This window comes from Xyrauchen texanus, chromosome 26, assembly GCF_025860055.1.
Source record: "Xyrauchen texanus isolate HMW12.3.18 chromosome 26, RBS_HiC_50CHRs, whole genome shotgun sequence".
NCBI classification, from domain to species: Eukaryota; Metazoa; Chordata; class Actinopteri; order Cypriniformes; family Catostomidae; genus Xyrauchen; species Xyrauchen texanus.
In genome coordinates, this window is record NC_068301.1 from 9,335,762 (window position 1) to 9,357,930 (window position 22,169).

The window sequence follows — 22,169 nt, forward strand, 5'->3', positions numbered from 1 at the left end:
GTATGTAGGCTGTTGTAGAAAACACAAGAGCCTTTGAATATCAACAATGACTAAGTTTGAAACTTAGCTTGTTGACTTATGGGCCGTTGGTCCTAACTTACATTCAGTGGATTGAAAGAGTCTCCGTCATTGCAGAAGGGAGGCGAGCAGCTGGCTATTGTTACACAAACCAAGCGCTCATGACAGATTCTTTGTGAGAAATTACAAAGACTAAAAGTTGGGATTCTACATTCAAGTAGGGAAGCATAAAAATGTTTTTTTTTTGCCATGCATATTCATGCCCTTTGTATACATAATGCAGTGACTTCAGCATTAGGTAGTATGGTCATAGACACAAACACACATACACACTCTCGTGCACATAGGCCATCTGAATGTTGATCCAAGGACAGAGAGGCAGTGTTACTGACATCATAGTGCTATTTAATAATTATGGAGCTATCACTGTGTCTTATGATGCAGAGAAGCTAATGTATAATACTGTAGAATTGCTTGATTCAGTGATTAAATGCTACCAGATGAAAAAAATGTATGATAGAAAATCACATGTTCTTTGTATAATGATGACAAAGTCTAGCAAAGCTTTTTAAAAGTTTTCTTCTAAACTACCATCACACAAAGGGGTGTCAAGAGACTAGACTTGGCACAACATCACAAAAGCAACATTCTACCATTTACTGAACAACTTCAAAATTTGATGCCTTAAAGCTGATTCAACTTCACCTTTGCTCAGAATTTGTCACTATTAACTAAAAAATTATTTGATACTACTTTAAGCAGGTGTCATTGTACATTTGCATACATTTCAATTTATTCATTTAACAGATGCTTTTATCCCAAGCTAATTACAAAATGAGGAAGGATACAACATAAGCAAATTATCTTAAGGAGACAGTAACACGAAAAGTGCTGCATTACAAAGTTGCAATTGCATTAGAAAAGTAAAGGCCAAGATAGAAGTCAGAGTGCAAAAGTACTTTTTTTGAGAGTATGGTGAAATGCTCATGATAAATGTGTGTCTTTAGCCATTTTTTGAAGACAGAGAGGTAGTCTGCTTCACGGATATAATATAATATAATATAATACATATGTTGAAGTGATCTATCAAAAAAAGTTTGAATGGAACTTGTACATTAAGCTATATGTGAATAGTATAATGAGAAAAGTATAGAGAAAAAGAAGAAGAATACAAAATAAGTATTAGAGATGTCTATACAGTGCTCACAATACATGTTAAAAGAGAACTGTGCTGTGGAAGCAGAATTCCCTGCAGAATGCTTGGTCCATCTAGTGACATCACACCAATGGATGTAAGTCTGTCTTCACACCCTTCTTCGAAATGGAGATGAAAAGTGACAGCCAACAAAATAATTAATGCATCTTTTGTGATCCATCATGTCACTCACATCCATCAATTACTTGTGAGCAAATCTGTTTTCCCGAATGCTTAAAAGAACATCTTGATTCGCTGGGACACAACACGTTTGTGTTCTGATTTAGGGCCGGCATTAAAGCTTGAGGTTGAGGCCTGTATTTTTTGAGAGCTTTTTCATTTAATAATAATAATAATAATTCCTTACATTTATATAGCCCTTTTCTAGGCACTCAAAGCGCTTTACATAGTATAGGGGGAATCTCCTCAACCACCACCAGTATGCAGCATCCACCTGGATGATGCGACTGCAGCCATAGTGCGCCAGAACACCCACCACACACCAGCTATTGGTGGAGAGGAGAGAGTAGAGTGATGTAGCCAATTCAGGGATGGAGATTATAAGGAGGCCATGATAGATTGGGGCCAATGGGGGGAAAGCCCTTTTTTTCCCCATTTTTGCCCAAAATGTACCAAGTTAGCTACGCAAAACACTCCACTATAGATATATGCATATCCAGTACATCTATATAGATGTCTGAAAATATTGGCACCCTTGGTAAATATGAGCGAAGAAAAATAGGTCTTTATTGTTTATCCTTTTGATATTTAATAAAAACTATTCACAAAAATCTATCCTGTAATGGTTATCAAACAATTGCCAACACAACATAAGTTTGATAAAAAAAATATATACATATATATTTGTCAAATATGTGTGCGGGCACCCTTTTATTCAATACTTTGTGCAACCTCCCATTGCCAAGATTACAGCTTTGAGTCTTCTCCTATAATGTATAATGAGGTTGGAGAACACATGGCAAGGGATCTGAAACCATTCCTCCATACAGAATCTCTCTTGATCCTTCAAATTCCAAGGTCCACATGGTGGACTCTCCTCTTCAGTTCACCCCACAGGTTTCCTATGGGATTCAGGTCAGGTGACTGGGATGTCCATGGCAGAACCTTGATTTTGTGGTCAGTGAACCATTTTTGTTTTGATTTTGATAAGTGTTTTGGATAATTGTCTTGCTAGAAGATCCAACCAGGGCCCATTTTAAGCTTTCTGGCAGAGGCAGTCATGTTTTGATTTTTTTATCTGTTGGTATTTGATAGAGTCCATGATGCCATGCATCTGGGGGTTAAATTGGGCCAGTATGGTCCGGAACGGCATTCCGGCACCTTCGATTTGTTTGTCAATCCATCCCATTTATTGTATTCTTCAATGCATTTTTTGTTTGATCCGCTTGACACGTTCTGTCTCTATTTAGCAAGTGTACATGTTCAAAAATATTTCAAGCTCATTATGCTTCAGTTGTGGATGCTGGTAGAGGCAGCATATTCAAGAGCAGCACCAGACCACAGCCCTGCATAGACATGCATTCAGTTTCTGTACCGAGCTGTGGTCCGATCTCTGATTCATAGAAATCGCATAATATGGAATCAACTGCTCACCCATTGCTTAGATCCACTGATTTGCAGTAGCGATTTGCTTAGTTTTGTTAAAAAGCTGAATACCTGAAGGGGTTTTTAATCAGGAATCAATCACATCCAAAGCAACATCAAATCAAAATATCATCTGCCTACAACTTGAGAACAAAAGACCACGAACCCAACACACTGTAAAAGGTTTCACTGTTATTTGTATATTGATGTGCACTCCATTTTTGTTGATTTCAGCATATTTTGTGTTTATTTTTTTCTTTTGGAATTTTTTTTTCAAGCAAATATACAGTGAAATTCACTATAGTGAAAAAGCTTCTTCACAAGGCTCTTAAACTCTTATAATTTAATGCAAATGTTTTCATGACCAATTATATTATCAGAAATACGATTTGAATAAAAGGTAGTTGTGCAGAAGGTGTTCCTTTTACCTGTTAAGAACAATGTGCATTTATTTTTAAATTGTAACATTAGATATACATTTTGATGGTTTTATAAGATGACTCCCAACGGGCAAGAAGGTACCTTGTCCCAGCTGTCATCTGATTTTTATCAAATGTATAAAATACATGTGATAATATCATACTTAATTTTTCTTTTGTCATCTACTAAACCAAAATTTCCATGTAATTATGTATTTTCACAAATAAGTTGAATAATGACATACATAAAAATTGATAGACCAATCATTAAAATAGAATCAAACAGAATTAAATTGATGTGCAATTACAGTTTGACATACATCAGCTATTGTACATCATAACGTTCTGTTTTATATTGCAAGTTGCAACAATAGTCATTATACACTCACCCAGTTTTAAGGTTGTCAATGGCCTCTTCTACACCTCTCTGATTATTCCGGACCATATACTGATGCATGTTGGGGTAGTTGCTTCGTATATTCTCCTCTGTACTCCCATTTGGGACAGTGCCAAAGCGTAAGGGAGGATACTGCTCTGTGGGATGCTGGAACTGAAAAAACAAAACAGAGAAGCATTAGGCTTCTGAAAAATTAGATCACAGTTTTGGCTATTCAAATTTGGCTAACTATGATGGGAAAAGAAAAAAAGAGTAAAAAGAAAGAAAATGTAATCATTGTTCTGTGACTATAAACCAATTATTTATTTGCATAATTTGGCCTACACTGTCCCACATAAACAAAGATCCATTCAAACACATTTGAAAAGATTAATGGCGTGCATCCAGACAACCAAGTTGTTGTTAATTGTTATGAAACTATGATTTCAGCTTTTGCAACAAGCAATTTATAAACACATATGCCGCGCCTTAGATCAGTTTTGTCCAGCATGTGCTAGTCTCGGCCTCAAACAGCATGCCCACAGTCTGTTCACTGACCGTCACATGCTAAATTCAAACAAAAATATCAAGTGTCCAATCTGATGAGCTGAATTATAGCCACTACACAACTAACAGGAGTCAGGGTGCACAGATTTTTATCAGTCTGCCAGGAAAAAAGGTACCAGGCAGCTGTAATGAGCACTTCTGAGGAAGAACTAATCACTGGCTTTGCCAAGTTTGCAAGGTTCATGACATCAAATAATAACTTACTGTGTTTTTTTGTTGTTGTTGTTGACACAATTAAAAACAAATTAATTAGGCTAGATATACATAAGCATACCTATGTATATCTAGCCAAAAGAGATGGTTGTTGACTTTAGGAGAGCACAAGGTGAACACACTCCGCTGAACATCGACGGCTCCTCTGTGGAGATCGTCAAGAGCACCAAATTCCTTGGTGTTCACCTGGCGGAGAACCTCACCTGGTCCCTCAACACCAGCTCTATCACCAAGAAAGCCCAGCAGCGTCTCTACTTTCTTCGAAGGCTGAGGAAAGCACATCTCCCACCCCCCATCCTCACTACATTCTATAGAGGGACTATTGAGAGCATCCTGAGCAGCTGCATCACTGCCTGGTTTGGGACTTGCACCGTTTCGGACCGCAAAGCCCTGCAGAGGATAGTGAGGACAGCTGAGAAGATCATTGGGGTCTCTCTTCCCTCCATCAAAGACATTTACAAAAAACACTGTATCCGCAAAGCAACCAGCATTGTGGACGACCCCACACACCCCTCACACAAACTCTTTACCCTCCTGCTGTCTGGCAAGAGGTAACGAAGCATTCGGGCCCTCACGGCCAGACTGTGTAACAGCTTCTTCCCCCAAGCCATCAGACTCCTCAATACTCAGAGACTGGTTTGACACACACACACACACACGTGTCCTGAGTTGCACTTTAATTTTGTCACTTTATAACTGTCTGCTACCTCAATAACTGCTATGTGCATAGAACACTATCTCATAGTATGTCATGTTTACGTTTTTAGAAACTGTCATCTTTTTGCACTACTGAGTACTGGTCGGCGCTGCACTGTGTCTATTGTCCTGTTCATTGTCAGTAATTTGACGTACTTTGCACATGTTTGCACGTGCACTTTATATAGGTATATACAGGTATTTTATATAGGTATTTTATTTCGTTGTGTTGTCTCATGTGGTCCTGTGTTGGTCCTTTGTTGTTTTTATGTAGCACCCTGGTCCTGGAGGAACGTTGTCTCGTTTCACTGTGTACTGTACTAACTGTATATGGTTGAAACGACAATAAAAACCACTTGACTTGACTTGACTATATTCTGAGTATTATCTGAAATAATCGTTACTTATTATATTTGAACAGACACTAAATCTGATTACAAAGTCTACACATATTTTGAGCTATCAGATTTACCCACCACTAAACTGAACATAAAAACTACAAATGTGTGTTTTTCCTGTCTAAGTTGGCATTTCTTGGCCAGAATTCACTGAAAAGTAGATCAGACTTTATGCCAATAATTAAAAGTCTGGCTCTTTAGACTAATGCTTCATTCATGTGCTATTGGAATTATCCTACTTCTCACTTCTGAATTCGTAATTATGTTCAAGTGTTTTGTTGTCAGAAAGAAAAAGAAAACATGGAGGATGCCAGGTTCATTTTTGCATATTTCTTGGGGAAGTCTTATTATGACAAAGTATTATATGTTTGTCTCCTTGCCTTGCTTCCTATTATAGAAATTTGGTCAAATACATGCTATTTTCTTTGTAAAAAAATCTAAATTTGCAATATGCATAAAAATGCATATTATCCATTTGAAGACATGTTGTAGTATCGAATGCCTGGTATGTCAGGTCCATTTGAAGGCAGCATTATCTCAGAATTTTTCCCATTCATAATTACAATTCATGTGCAACTTTTAAGTAGTAAACTCATTTTTATGATAATTCCAATCGCACATGAAGGCAGCATGAGCATGTGCTAAATCATATGCTTTCTGGAATACCTAATTATAACAATTAACTGATTAATTACACAAGTATAAAATACAAACATGCAAATATTTAATTAGACCTAATAAATGTTGCATCAGCCTGAAAAGTCAACTAAATAATTTTTTTACAGAGATATATTTGCTGAATATATTATTATTTATAAAATATATATTATTAATATTTATCAAACAAGATTCACCCATCACACAACTTGCCTTTCTGTATAATAACGCAAGTCAAGTGCAACCACATGCAATATCTTCATAATATTAGTAATGGCTAAAATGCTGAAATTCTAAATGACATAAGTCTTGCAATATACAATTAAAACACAACTAATACAATGTGGCAGGGTGGAGGGCGGGGCCTTGTTGCGATCATACACACCTGGTCCCTTATCAGGCTAATTAAGCCTCCGAGAGGGCTAAAGACCGATGGCAGATGGTGGTGCGACGAGAGAGAGATAGTTTACGGACATGTCCATCGTGTGTGTTTTTCCCTTTTGCTTCAGTTTTATATTAAACTATTATTTATATTGATATTCTCGCTTCTTCTTCCCATTGAACTGCTTTACATACAAACAATCATATCCTTGTTTACCTTCTTATCACTGAGGCCAGAGACAGTGTCGATGTACTCTTCTTGGATCATGAAGGCAGCTAGATTAGCAGTGTAGCTGGCCAGGAAGATGACAGCAAAGAAAGCCCAGACCAGCACCATAATCTTACTAGTGGTGCCTCTAGGGTTCTCCACCGGAACGGAGTTATTAAACACCAGAGCCCACAGCAGCCAAATAGACTTCCCTATGGTGAACTTTGAACCTCCTGCCACTGGGATTGGAAAACACAGGTAAGCAAAATGAGACATGGCTTATTATGACATAGATAGTAATAACAGGAAGTGTAAAGAAGACAAAAATAAGGCACAAGAAGGAACATAGCTTGAGGTGAATTGTTGAACATTGTTTACAATGATAAAGTAACACTTTACAATAAGGTTTCATTTGTTAACATTAGAAACAACATTAGTTAACATTAACTAACAATGAACAATTGTATTATTATTAACTAACATGAACAAAGATTAATAAATGCTGTAACAAATATATTGTTAATTGTTTATTCATGCAACTTATACATTTACTAATGTTAACAAATGGAACTTTATTGTAAAGTGTTACCAATGATAATAGCAATCGTTTGAGTTTAATAAACATGTCCTTCACTGCTGATTGCATTCATAAAAGTGCCTTGAGCAAAACTTTAAAAGGTATTAAGCAACATACTCTTGCCACTTTGTAAGCTTCGGTTATATCCAACAGGGCTGAAGAACTCAAATATGAAGACTGTTACCGCCACAACCGTCAGACACATGACAAACATCATTACCCACACTGCTGGACTGTACGGCTCTACAATAGTGGAAGCAAAATGTATGAAAAATTAATCGGACTATCCAAACATTGCTCATTGTTTACTACAGCAGTGGTTTCCAAACTGGTGCACCCTGGGGTGCCGACATGACTGGCTAGGGGTGTAGTGGAATCTCTGCACCGATTAATATTTTAATAGCCACCGATGTTAAACGTACAGGCAGAGCTGAGTATTGACTCAATTTGGCAAATGCGTGCTGTTTGAATACAACCAGCAGCTTTCAAACACTCGCATGCGTATGTCTGCACATGGTCGGTAGACATTATTCACAGTAGTGACATCTTTTATTTTTGATGGGAAGGAAAACGAGGTTGTGAGGTATAGACTAACCATCTCTTCAATAACATGCACTGTAAAGCTATCAAAAAGCTCTTACTGTAGTTCACATGTAATTTTCCACTAGTCATGTTGTCTGTATAATTTTTTTGCCTAATGAAATTTCTTGAAAAAAGATTTGTTTTCATTGTTTCGTCAGCTGAATGATCCAAAAACACTTAACAACCCCTTTAAGAGATGTCTATCCCTCAGAGGCTTTTGTCTCACATTCAATGTAGACGCGCTTGGACATTCAAATGCACTTCTTGGCCAAAATGCCCCTTTTGATGTGTTATATTTTAATACTTTAAAGGGGTGCCGTAATTTTAAAAGGTTTGGGAACCACTGTAGTCTCAAAAAAACTGTATAATTTGTTAGTATGCAAGAAAAAAAATCTAAACACAGAATCATTGTTTTGTTTGTTTTTTCATTTGACTTTATTTTATTGAGAGAGGTAGTAAAGGGAAGGAAATTATGAGGAGAAGGGGATAGGGGGCCAGAATCAAGAAATGCCACAAGCCAGACGAAAACTTGCCTGCAACATATCACATACACTAAAAGCTAGGGCACAGCTCTGACAAAACATACATTTTTATGAATAATCTACTGTAAGGTCAATGTGAATGATTTTCTTTCTTTTGTTAAACACAAAAAATTTCAGATCTATAGGTCCTTTAACTTCAAGTGAATGGTGACCAGACCTTTCAAGCTCCAAAAATCATATAAACAAGAGGCTTGCAATCCTCAGACAGCATTATACTGTCATATCCCAGATCGAGATTGAAGTTGCGAGGTGATCGTGTGTTCCCCTTCTGTCGCTCTCTCCACGTTGTGTCGGAGAAGCGACACTAGGGGTCTCTCTTGAGCGCCGATATCCACCTCTGATCTATGAAAAAAGGCCAATAAGAGTTGGCAGCCGGTATTTGCATGTCCCGCCCCCGGACATACGGGTATTTAAGCGGCGCAAATACGGGAGTTCATTCAGAAAATTTCTTCGGAGCCGATGCTCTGTCTGCAGTTTGCTGCGAGTTACACACCACTAACGTTCCTGTTTCCTCTGACGATCTGCATGCTGTTGGATTTGACGGCGCACAACAGCAGCTTTCTCCTACTTTGCACGGCGTGCATTGTTGCCCCTGAGCGCTTTGACAGCGCAGACACACACACACATTGTGTATTTAAAAGAGTAAATTCCTATTAAAAGAGAAATTTCTCTAAAAGAGCAAAACACAGCGGCGTTGAACGTCCTTTTCAGGACGTGTCTTTTTCAAGATGCCCTTCCACCCCTGTGTTGTTCCTGGATGCGGTAGAGTGCTCTCCGCTTCAGACGGCCACAGGCGCTGTCTCGTGTGTTTGGGCCGCGATCACACCGAGGCGGCATTTGTGGATGGCTCATGTTCTCACTGCGAGAACATGACCATGACCACGTTGCGGTCGCGGCTTGCTTTCAACAGAGAGCAAGCCACCCCAGCTGCACCCCGCATTGCTCCTTCTTCCCACGTGATTGAGGACGATGCGGTTGGCGCTGGGGGCGATTTGGGGGCGGCAGCGGGTGCAGTTTCGCCGGGTAGCCCCCCGCGAACCTCCCGTTCCCCGACACGCTCGCTGGTCCCCGTCTATGCTCGCGGCGATAGCGGCTCGGCTCAGGGCCCGGCTGTCTATCCTCCCGAGCCCGAAGCAGATGAGCTCGCCGCTGCATCGGAGAGTGTGATGTCTGATGCCGAGGACTCCCCTGGACTGTCGCCTTCGGGCCAGCAGGCCCAGGCTGAGGCCGACGCTCAGATGTCTGACATGCTTTCCCGGGCCGCCGTGAGCGTGGGGTTGGATTGGAGCCCTCCACAGCCTTCACGGATGGATGACTGGTTCCTGGGGGCAGCGCGCCGTTCGCGGCCTCGCATCCCCCCGGTCCCGTTTTTCCCGGAGGTGCATGACGAGCTGACGTCTATGTGGAGAGCCCCGCACTCCGCTCGTCTAGGTGCCACCCGCTCCACTCTCACCACCCTCGACGGCGGAGAGCGCCACGGGTACTCCCATCCAAGCCCTGTAGGACAACATCCTCGCTCAACGCGAAGGCCTACAGTGCGGCTGGACGCGCTGCCTCCGCCCTGCATGCAATGGCCCTCCTGCAAGTCCACCAGGCCAAAGCACTCAGAAGCATGCACGGGGTGGACCTGATCCTGATGTGCTGCAGGAACTGCGCTCAGCGACCGACCTCGCCCTGAGAGCGACGAAGGCCACAGCGCAGGCACTCGGACAGGCGATGGCCACCCTAGTGGTCCAGGAACGCCATCTCTGGCTCAATCTGGTCGAGATGCGTGACGCTGATAAGAACCGCTTCCTGGACGCACCTGTCTCCCAGATTGGCCTTTTCGGTGACACCGTCGAGGACTTCGCCCAACAGTTCTCCGCAGTGAAGAAGCAGACGGAGGCCATCAGTCACATCATGCCCCGCCGCAGACCTGCCGCTACGGGCCCTGCCCCGTCTGCCCGCCGAGGGCGTCCCCCTGCGAAGAAACCAGCTCCTGCTCTGCCTCAACCCGGGCCCAGCTCTCAGCCCCAGCGTCGAGCACCCCGCAGGCGGCGCAGCGCCCCTGTCTCACGAACCCCTCTAGGACCCGGAAGGCTCCCAAGCGTTCCTGAGACAGCCGACCCAGAGCCGAAGACGTTAGCTCCGGAGGTGGTAAGACCGCTCCGTCCCCCGATGGAGGGCCGGGAGGAGAATCCTTTGTTTTTTCATTTGCCACACCCCCTGACGGGGGCTGTGGTACCCACATTCTCAATAAAAGGGCTATTTCCTTTGCCTCTGGGTCACCTGGCCCGCAAATGCCGTTCTCATGGCAATCTGCTTTCAGATTACGACAGTCCCGGTACACCAGACGCGGCGATCCCGCCTTCCGCCTGCCCACGACTGTCCCCCGGCCGGCCGGTTCAGACGAGTCCAGAGGACGCCAGCATCAGACCTCCTCCACAGTCACAAACCCGCCCCCTTCCGGGTGCGCGGAGCAAGGTAAGTGCTTTGAGTCTATTCTCAGCACCTCAGCCTCAGGCCGCAACGAAGCTGCCCGACGCTGCACTACCTGTTCCACCCCGCTGCGAGGCCCCGCCGGGTACGTCCAAAATACTCGTCCCTTTGGTGCCCCTAGCGCAGAGCTGGGAAGCATGGCTTTCGCTTCCCAACGCATCACGCTGGATGCACCGGACCATTTGACTCGGTTACGCAATTCAGTTTGCCCGGCTCCTGCCCCCATTCAGGGGCGTCCGCTTTTCCGCAGTACACGGCAAGCATGCCAGTTCCCTGCGCACGGAAATTGCGACCCTCTTAGCCAAGGGCGCGGTAGAGCTCGTCCCTCCAACCGAAATGAGGAAGGGTTTCTACAGCCCTTACTTCATTGTACCCAAGAAAGGCGGCGGCTTAAGACCAATCCTGGACCTGTGAGTTTTCAATCGGGCCCTGTTAAAACTCCCGTTCAAAATGCTCACGCAGAGAAATATTCTGGCTGGCGTTCAGCATCTAGATTGGTTCGCAGCGGTAGACCTGAAGGACGCATACTTCCACGTCTCAATTCTGCCACGACACCGACCCTTCTTACAGGTCGCGTTCGACGGCCAGGCGTTTCAGTACAAAGTCCTCCCCTTCGGCCTGTCTCTGTCCCCTCGCGTCTTCACAAAGGTTGCAGAGGTGGCCCTTGCCCCGCTACGAGTAGCCGGCATCCACAGAGACCAGGTGCTCCAGCACCTCAGCCGTTTGGGGCTTCAGGTCAACTGGGAAAAGAGCAAGCTCACTCCGGTTCAGAGCATCTCTTTTCTCGGGTTGGAGTTAGACTCAGTCTCAATGACAGCACGTCTCACAAGCGAGCGTGCTCAGTCGGTGCTGGACTGCCTCGCTTCCTTCATACCAGGCACAGTGGTCCCTCTAAAACTTTTCCAGAGGCTCCTGGGGCATATGGCGTCCTCCGCGGTGGTCGCGCCGCTGGGGTTGATACATATGAGACCACTCCAGCACTGGCTCGAGACTCGAGTCCCGAGACAAGCATGGCACCACGGCACGCATCGGGTAAGGATCACCCCCGCCTGCCTCAAAACACTCCGACCCTGGACAGACCTCTGCTTTTTACGGGCAGGAGTGCCCCTGCAGCAGGTGTCCCGATGCGTTCTGGTCACAACCGACGCCTCCCGGTCTGGGTGGGGTGCCGTGTACAGCGGGCACGCAGCAGCGGGCCGTTGGAAAGGGGCCCCGCTGCGTTGGCACATCAATTGCCTGGTGTTGTTGACCGTCCTTCTTGCTCTCAGGAAGTTCCTCCCGTTAGTTCGGGACAAACATGTCCTCGTGAGATCGGACAGCACCACGGTGGTGGCGTACATAAATCGCCAAGGCGGCGTACGCTCCCGCCACATGTCACAACTCGCCCGCCGTCTCCTCCTATGGAGCCAGCAGCGACTCAAGTCGGGCCCCTGGTCGATTCCTCCCCAGCCCTCCGGGTCCGCAAGGAACTTGCCGACCCAAGCCACTGCGGGTACCCTGATGGCTACCCTGTACTGGTATAGGTGCTCCGCAGGTAAGGCCTCCTGCGCGGACTCCCCCTGTGTGTAATTTCACGGTTCTGTCCCCTTACGAGCGGACCCCCGTGTCTCCCTTAGGCAGAGAGTAGCAACTCCCCCCTTTCGAGGCTGGATCTACCACCGCACCATACTTTCCACACAAGCCCTAAGACGGCCGTGTGACATGTCTACCACTTTTCCTCCCCAAGAAAAAGGGCAGGTGTGGTCTCCGCAGGGTCTGGGTAAGACCACCATCCCTATATGCGTGTAAGGGCCCCGGCCGTGATTGCTCTATGCGAGAAACATAGAGAGAAAAGAGGCCCAGCCAGGCTGGCCCGTTCCCATGTTGGCAAACATCGCCTTGTTCCCCTCCCAGGGTAACTAGAAGGATTCCGATGTTCTTATGGGGCATTGGGGAAGGGTGCGTGCAGCCAGGTACAGACGATGTGCGGCACTGGATGAAATCCCTGCCCGGCTCTGTATCGGCGGTTCACGTACACGGTTCAGCACATGGCAAGATTGGAATGGGTCCCCTAGTGTCGCTTCTCCGACACAAGCGTGGAGAGAGCGACAGAAGGGGAACGTTTGGTTACGTATGTAACCTCCGTTCCCGAGGGAGGAACGACACATTGTGTCTTTCCTCTGCCATGTCGCTGAACCGAGCCACTGTTGTGGCCGGACCATTTCCGGCTCCTCAGAAAAATCCTGAATGAACTCCCGTATTTGCGCCGCTTAAATACCCGTATGTCCGGGGGCGGGACATGCAAATACCGGCTGCCAACTCTCATTGGCCTTTTTTCATAGATCAGAGGTGGATATCGGCGCTCAAGAGAGACCCCTAGTGTCGCTTTTCCGACACAACGTGTCGTTCCCTCCCTCGGGGAACGGAGGTTACATACGTAACCAAACGTTTTCAGTGGGCGGTCCTAGGATATGGAACAGTCTTCCTTTATCTGTGAGGTCTGCAACGTCTGTACAGGATTTTAAATCTAAGCTACAGACTTATCTTTTAACTCTTGCATTTCATTCATAACTTTGGTTTCGCTAAACCCTAACCTAGTGTTTTATCGTCTGTTACTGTATTGTGTGTGGTTTGTTTTATACTTCTTCATTTGTACAGCACAGTGGTCAACTTCTGTTGTGTTTATTTGTGCTTTATAAATAAATAAATGAAAAATGAAATGAAATATAAAGGCATCATAAAAGTAATCAATATGACTTCTGAAGTTATGCGATCACTTTGAGTGAGAAACAGATAAATATTTAAATCAATTTTTACAAAAATCTCCACTTTCACTTTTATAATGTGAAAGTGGAGATTTATATTAAAAAATGATAGCTCATATATTTATCTGTTTCTCACCTACAACTATCATATTGCTTCTGTGGACATAGATTTAACCACTAGAGTCATATGGATTTTTTAAAAATGTTTGCTGCCTTTTTATGATATTTGGACCTTGAAAAGGTCTGGTCACCATTTACTTGCATTGTAGGGACCTACAGAGTTTAAACATTCTTCTAAAAATCTTCATTTGAATTCTGCAGAAGAAAGAAAGTCATACACTTATGGGATGATATGAGGGTGAACGTGATTTTTGGATGAACTATACATTTAAAAATACATACTATATGATACAGTACATGCCACAAAAGTAAATTAATTTATATAAAGTCTGTGACTCTATTTCCGTACCGAGAAAAGCAGATGGTGACACAGTGCCATTGCTACGAGAGACCATGACACTGATGCCAGTCTCCACAAAAGGAACAGAGAACTCCACAACCTCTGACCTTTCTTCATTGATAGTCAGGGAGCCGATCGCCATGTCAGCCCGCCTGGACACAACCTGGTGGGGAATGAGGCTATTAACACTTTAGAAACAGAGAAATGTGACCATCTCCAACAAGGTTGAGTGGATTTAACAGGTCTGTCAAGGTAGCTTGGTGTTATAGCTAACCTTTATAGTAAAACTAAAAAGTCTATATGAAAGTTATTTAGAACTTTTAAATCTTTATATCGGACATTTATCTCACATTAATATGACTCAGTAATTTTATTTACTGTTTTATCCAAGTTTTACCCCTAAAGAAAAAAGTTTTAAAAGATTATTTTACATTTATGCATTTGGCAGATTATATGAAGACTCCAGTCTTAAAAGCTTAAAAGCGTTTTTTTTTTTTAACATAGAACTAAGATCACATGTTTTGATCACATATCCAGCCAACTACTACTCATTTAATTTCAGTAACCCATCTATTATCAACACTTTCATTTATGTAATAAATTAATCTTGGCTGACAGCAAATAGTGCATATTTACAATAGCTTTGGTAAATGAAAGCTATTGCTTGTGCGTAATGATGCATCTATGCATTTTAACATAAAGTCCAAGATAAGACAGCATAATCTAAACCAAAAATTACATGTACAATTTAAAATGGTCATTTTCAAATGTTTATAATTGATATTGTAGAAAGAACACCTCAAAATAATAGTTTACATATTATCAGTGCCACAATTCTAGAACAAAAACTTGTGCAACTGAATTCAGTAGACTTTGCAATAATAAATTCAAGGTGAACAAATAGTTGAGAGATAAAATGAAGGCCTGACCTCTCCAACCATCCCATTCCACTCTCCATTTATGTTCTTTCCATGTCTGCCATTGGTCACCAGATAGAGGTCATAGGTGAAGCCCACTATTTTAGCCAGGCGCTTGAGAACATCAATACAGAAGCCTTTGCAGCAGTGCTTCATGGATTGAATGCCCTCAACAACCATGCTGTAATTGAAAAGAAGAGATAGACAGACCAAAAGAATGAGAAACAGAGAGGGGACAGTGACAAAAGAAAGAAATAATGAAGAGAAACCAAGCAAACGAAATGAAATGAACATCCCTGCGTAGAATTCAGTGATTCAGTGTCTTGTCACCCAAGGCAGCCACACATAATCTAGACTTAATCTATCACAATAAAGCATAAAATTCTTAAAGACAACTGGCTGATTTGTTCCTCAATAGAATCTAGAGCTGTGATAAAACAGGAATAGGTTATTGTTATAAATTTAGTAATTTGGGGAATCTCACAAACATATGTCTGTGTCAAATTCAACTCCAGATACATTAGAATTTTTGCTTTATATATATATATATATAGCGGGCGGCACGGTGGTGCAGCGGTTAGCACTGTCACCTCACAGCAAGAAGGTCGTGGGTTCAAACCCTGGTTGCCCCGGCCTTTCTGTGTGGAGTTTGCATGTTCTCCCGTGCTGGCATGCTTGGGTCCTCTCCATTTGGAGTCCATCTCCGAGCTTCGCTCCCACCATCCAAATTAGACTATGCAGGCTAGGTTAATTGGTGTCTCCACAACAAAAAATTGCCCTAGGTGTGCGATGTGGATGTGGATGTGGAGGCTGAGTGTGAGTGTATGTCTGTCTAATGATGTGTGACCATCTGCTGCATCGGACTGGCGACATCTGTCCAAGGTAGATCTTTGTCCCCATGCACTTTGAAACTGCAATGTTTTAGGCAGTTGGGATAGTGACTCCAGCCCCTGCTGAGCAGCCTTCAGGTTACACAGGATAAGACTCGTATTGACTGATGGATGAGATGGATGGCTACCTGGATCATCATATATATATCCATATATATCTGGATCATTTGCACTATATCATATATATCCATCCATATATAGAATGCGTCTCATTCCTGAGTGGTATGATGTCTGCGTGGTCTTATGGTGTTTATACTTGCATACTATTGTTTGTACAGGAGAACGTGGTACCTTCAAGGATTTGAAAATTGCCCAAGGATGAACCAGACTTGGAATTTTTCAACCTGCTTAAAGGCACAGTTAACTTATTGTATGTAAAGTTCAGACCCACTGGAATTGTGATATAGCCAATTCAAAGTGAAACAATCTGCCTGTAAACAATTGTTGGAAAAATTACTTGAGTCATGCACACAGTAGATGTCCTGAACAACTTGTCAAAACTATAGTTTGCTAATATCAAATCTGTGCAGCGGTTTTAATGACTTCAACCTAAGTGTATGTAAACTTCTGACTTCATCTGTCCAATCAATTGAATTTACCACAGGTGCACTCAAATTAAAGTATAGAAACATCTCAAAGATAATACAGAGAAATGGGCTGCACCTGAGCTAAATTTCAAGTGTCATAGTAAATGGTCTGAATACTTATGTCAATGTGATATTTCAGTTTTTTCTTTTTAATAAATACATTTTCTAATTTATCAAAAGTATGGAGTGTAGATTGATGTGAAAAAAAACATAATTTAAAGCATTTTAGTATAAGGCTGCAACATAACAAAATGTGAAAAAAAAAAATGAAGGGGTCTGAATACATTCTGAATTCACTGTATGTATATACATATACAGTACATGCACACACACACACACACATATATATTTATATTGTAATGAAAATGTGGACAATTAAATTAATTTGTTTTATAAATAAATTGTTTTTTAATTAAAATAATTTCAGTTCAGTTCTTTGACATTTCTTCACATTACAGAAGGCTACTGAATTTAAGGAGAGGCATTTAATTGTTTTGAAAATCATGTGACAATGTAAAAAATCATAATGGTATTAAAAATAGGCTTAATTTTCTTAATGCAAAATATAATTGGCAAATAAATAAAAAAAATGTCCCTAGACATTTCTTGACAGTTTTCATGAGATTTACCCAGGGGCTGTACGTAGACCAGGAGAAATAAAAAAAATTATCCACTTAAATAAGGTAAATTAAGTAAAGTGCTCTAATACCGACCTATCATTGATCAACCACTTCCATTTCTATGTGCATGTCTAATTAATTTAAATTCAATCAGTACTAGCGACAGGAAGGGGAATTAATGCCCCCGGGGTAATGTGAATGTAATTCGCAACATCTGCATATTCACTGGCAAATTTGCCAAATTGACAACTCAAAAGGTTGAACATTTCCAGTCTAAAAATCCAAAGACTGAACCTTGACCTGTTGTTAAGTGGGAGACGACACGGTACAGAGTCTCTGATGCAGGAGCCTGTTCCCGGTTCAGCAGGCTCTACGATGACAAACGGCCTCTCCTCCAGCGTGACCACACGCAAGTGCTGGGAATCGTCCAGAGGCTTGAGGAAGGGGCCGTAACGGGACCAGGGTGGATAGCGCAGACGCAGCACTCCATTTTCCCACCAACCTACCTACAATAATATTGAGATGTCATTAAAGTGGGACAGAAATTTTTCAGAGACCTCAGATGGATGCAATGTGTATTGTTATGTTTTTTTTAATAAGTTAAATATTACAGACAGTGAGGGATTAGCATTAGATGGGCATATACATCTGGCATTCACACAGTAAGACTGGATGTAGTCCCAGGTTTATTAAGTTAGAACCTTGGAGCTGCAGAATGTCTAAAATACCAGTAACCAAAGCTATTTTGCCTTAGAACAAACATGTAAACCCAAACCTTTTAAAGATCCTGAAAGATGGCACTATCGTAAATTCTAATCCCAATGGTTAACCATTTAATGTCAAAAATTAAAGTGAACACGAAACATCTAGGTTACGGATGTAACCTCTGTTCCCCGATCGATAGTGTCGAAGAAGCGACACTAGGGGTCTCTCTTGAGAACCGAATATACCTCTGATCTATGAAAAAAAGGCCAATGAGAAGTTGGCAGACAGTATTTGCATACTAGTTCGTCTAGTTCATTCAGGATTATTTCAGGAGGAGACGGAAATGCAACATTTGGCGACGTGGCCGGGAGAACACAATGTCTCGCTCCCTCCATCGGGGAACAGAGGTTACATACGAAGTAGCCTAGACGTTCCCCATCTGTCGCTCACTTCGAAGATGTGTTGAAGAAGCGACACTAGGGGTCCAATTTAAATCACGCCATGCGCTGAGTAAATGTGGAAAAATTCTTCACATGGGCCTCTTAGGTCACATGTGGGAAAATGGGATGGTGGTAGATCCAGCCTCAAGGAGGGGGGAGTAGCTACAACACGGTGACCGGAGGGCAGCTGGAACTGCCTAAGGGAGATGCGGGTCCACTCGTAAGGGGACCGTACCGCAGAAAATACACACAGGAGGAAGTCCACGCAGGAGTCCTGGCCTGTGGAGCACCTATTCCAGTGCAGGGTAGATTTGAGTACCCGCAGTGGATTAGGTCAGCAAATGGAGGGGAACAGGCTTGGCCGGGAAGGATTTAAGTCGTGCTTACCCAAAGACTTGCCGTCTACTGCGTCATGGTGGGCCACAATAGCAGCAACATACACCTTCAAGGTTGAAGGGGACAGCCTCCCTAACTACGCACCTCTGTGGTTCTTCAGCCCGGGAAGAACCCCAATCTGTGAACAAGCACCACTTCAGGAAGTAAAGTTGCCTGGTAGAGGGGGCTCTGGCTTGGTTGATCGTGTCTACGACGGCAGGTGGTAGACCAGCTAGATCTACCACATCCCGTCCAGGGGCCAGACATGGAGGTTCCAGAGGTCTTGGTGCGGATGCCAGAGCGTGCCCCGTCCCGGAGAAAGAAGGTCTTTCCTCAGGGGAATTCGCCAGGGAGGGGCTGTCGCGAGGAGTACGAGGTCCAAGAACAAGGCCCGTGTGGGCCAGTAGGGACCCACTAGGGTGATTTGTTCCTCGTCCTCCCTGACCTTGCACAGCACCTGTGCAAGAAGGCTCACTGGGGGAAAATAGCACGTCCGCTACCACATTGAGGTTGCCGGGGATGTGAGTATGCATGTGGCGGGAGCGTACGCCGCCTTGGCAATTTATGTACGCTACCGCGGTGGTGCTTTCTGACCTGACCAAGACGTGTTCGTCCCGAACTAATGGGAGAAACCTCCGCAGGGCAAAGAATACAGTCAGCAACTCTAGGCAATCGATGTGCCAGCGCAGCAGGGCCCCTTTCCAACAGCCAGCGGCTGCGTGCCTGTTGCACACGGTGCCCGGACCCAATTTGGAGGCGCTGGTCATGACCAGGATGCGTCGGGACACCTGCTGCAAGGGGACTCATGTCCGCAGAAAGCAGAGGTCTGTCCAGGGTTTTGACGTTTGGAGGCAGGCGGGGGTGATGATCACAAGCCATGCTCATCTCGTGACTCGAGTCTGGGGCCACTGCTGAAGCGGTCTCATATGTATTAACCCCAGTGGTGCGGCTGCCGCGGAGGATGTCATATGCCCCAGGAGCTTCTGGAAAGTTTTTAAAGGGACCTTCGTGCCCGGCCTGAAGGCGGCGAGGCATTTTAGCACTGACTGCGCACGCTCGTTGACGAGGCGCGCTGACATTAAGACTGAGTCTAACTCCATTCCGAGAAAAGAGATGCTCTGAACCAGGGCGAGCTTGATCTTTTCCCAGTTGACCTGAAGCCCCAAACGTCTGAGGTGCCTGAGCACCTGGTCTCTGTGAGCGCACAGTAACTCTCAGGAGTGGGCCAGAATAAGCCAGTCGTCAAGGTAATTGAGTTTGCGAATGCCGGCTTCTCGGAGCGGGGCAAGGGCTGCCTCTGTGACTTTCTTGAAGACACGAGGGGACAGAGACATGCCAAAGGGGAGAACTTTGTACTGATACACCTGGCCATCGAAAGCGAACCGTAGGAAGGGTCGGTGTCGAGGCAGAATTGAGACGTGGAAGTAAGCATCCTTCAGGTCTACCGCTGCGAACCAATCTATATGCTGGATGCAAGATGTGTTTTTGCGTGAGCATTTTGAACGGGAGTTTGTGCAAAGCCCGGTTGACGTCTTTAAAAAGACGCGTCCTGAAAAGGACGTTCAACGCCAGCTGTGTATTTGCTCTTTTAGAGAAACAAACTCTTTTAACTGCATGTTGAAGCGCCCAGGGGCAAACTGCACTGCCGTGCAGAGAAGGATGAAGCGGCTGATATGCACCGTAGATCCAACAGCAATCGCAAAAAAGAGGTGGGAGGAACAGTGTGTGACTCGCAGCTCGCTGCATACACGACCATCGGCTCCGAAGACAATTTCTGAATGAACTCCGCCTTTATACCCGTATGTCCGGGGGCGGGGTATGCAAATACTGTCTGCCAACTTCTCATTGGCCTTTTTTCACTGATCAGATGTATATTCGGCGCTCAAGAGAGACCCCTAGTGTCGCTTCTTCGACACAACGTCGAAGTGAGCGACAGACGGGGAAATGCATTTACTGGCACACCAATGAATGATTAGCTGTTTTCTTAACTCATTTGGCATAGTTATTAAACTGACAAACAATGCCTGAATAACCAATACAAAAAAAACATTTCTTGCCAAAAACTATTATTTCCCATTGCTTATTGGCATTTGCTAAAAAAAAGAAAAAAGTGTTAAATAGCAAAAAATAAAAAGCATATGATATTAAAAAAATGTAACTACTGTGCGAACTGCAGATGAGTAATTTTTATAATTTATTTTATCATGGATAAAAAGGGAAAGGGGAAAGAGATTACAAACTGAACCTTTGATGGTTGAACATTTTGAGGCTCAATAACCCAGTATACGTATGTACGTGTACTGAATAAGAAAATTAAATGCTGTCAAAATATTTAAAATCTATAATAAAAAGCTTTTATCAAACAGCTTTGCAATTACAGTTCCATGAAAAGAGTAGAAAAGTGGGCTTTTGCACAATTTGTTGGCTTATATAAGACATATTGTACCTTTAAAGAACTGAATTAATGCGACTTAGATAAAAATGTACTGTAATGTAAATTTGCATATATTCATTCTTTGATTTATTTCAGACCCTCCTGCATGCGACATACAATTTAATTTCTAATGCATTCTTCACATTCCATTTATATTGAATTTAAATGGCAGGGCAAAATGTGAGCTCACTTGGGAGCTCAAAACTACTAATGACAAGCATGAAAATCTAAATGCATTTAAGCGTACTAATGGCTCCTCCCCTACCTCCTCCCAGCCTTTTCCTGCAGAGTAGGAGATAACATCCAGAAGCGGATTTGCCAGATAACCGTCATTATTAAAGGAATAGTCCCGTCCAGATAGAGTTATGTTACTGAAGAACCTTCAAGAGGAGAAGAGAAAAAAACAGCAGGGTGATAAAAAAAAGGAGTCTGAGTGAAAGTGATAAAAAGAAGAGAGAGAGAGAGCAGACACAGATAAAGAGTGATAGATGGGACTTCCATTAGTCACCTCTCCACTCTGGTTAGTGTGTGTGATTTGTGCTGAAAGATTAAGGTACTCTAAAGTAAACCTCTTCTGTTGAACATTAAAACGGAAATGACAACACTGATTCTCAATGACTATACAAAATACATTAATTTATGAAAGAAAAGTGAAGGAATAAATCCAGAAGGAATAACTGGCTAAATAAATAACTGGCTTACCTAATGAATAAAATGGAAATAAATAAATTATGTCAGTTTAAGGATGAACTTCATGAATTAATTAATTAATTAGGAAACAAGTAAGTAGAGAATATCTTGATGGATGGATGGATAAAAGTATCTAAAAGATTAACTTCATGAACTTCACAAATTAATGAATGAAAAATTAGATGGATGGATGAATTGAGAAAGAAATTATGAACAAAAATGAAGAGTAGAGTAAATTATTAATTTCTTGAATGAATGAATGAAATAGTGAAGAAAAAGTATATGAAGATGGCTAGGATGAATTAATCTGTGGATGGCTAAAAAAGAAATAAAGAAAATGTATATGGATGAGTTGGGGAATGAATGAAGACAATTTGTATAGCTTAATGGATGGA

At 43.1% G+C, this 22,169-nt stretch overlaps 1 protein-coding gene across 1 annotated transcript in view; it reads right to left on the reverse strand.

The window, feature by feature from the left end:
* LOC127619528 (glutamate receptor ionotropic, NMDA 2D-like) overlaps nucleotides 1-22,169 on the reverse strand; it is a 79,976-nt gene that overhangs the window by 22,298 nt on the left and 35,509 nt on the right. The window contains exons 4-10 of the mRNA XM_052092371.1: nucleotides 21,350-21,464; nucleotides 17,431-17,636; nucleotides 15,046-15,214; nucleotides 14,126-14,279; nucleotides 7,428-7,553; nucleotides 6,743-6,972; nucleotides 3,627-3,787 (exon numbers count right to left, since the gene is read on the reverse strand). Coding sequence (XP_051948331.1) covers nucleotides 3,627-3,787; nucleotides 6,743-6,972; nucleotides 7,428-7,553; nucleotides 14,126-14,279; nucleotides 15,046-15,214; nucleotides 17,431-17,636; nucleotides 21,350-21,464 — 1,161 coding nt within the window. The remainder of the gene's footprint in view (nucleotides 1-3,626; nucleotides 3,788-6,742; nucleotides 6,973-7,427; nucleotides 7,554-14,125; nucleotides 14,280-15,045; nucleotides 15,215-17,430; nucleotides 17,637-21,349; nucleotides 21,465-22,169) is intronic.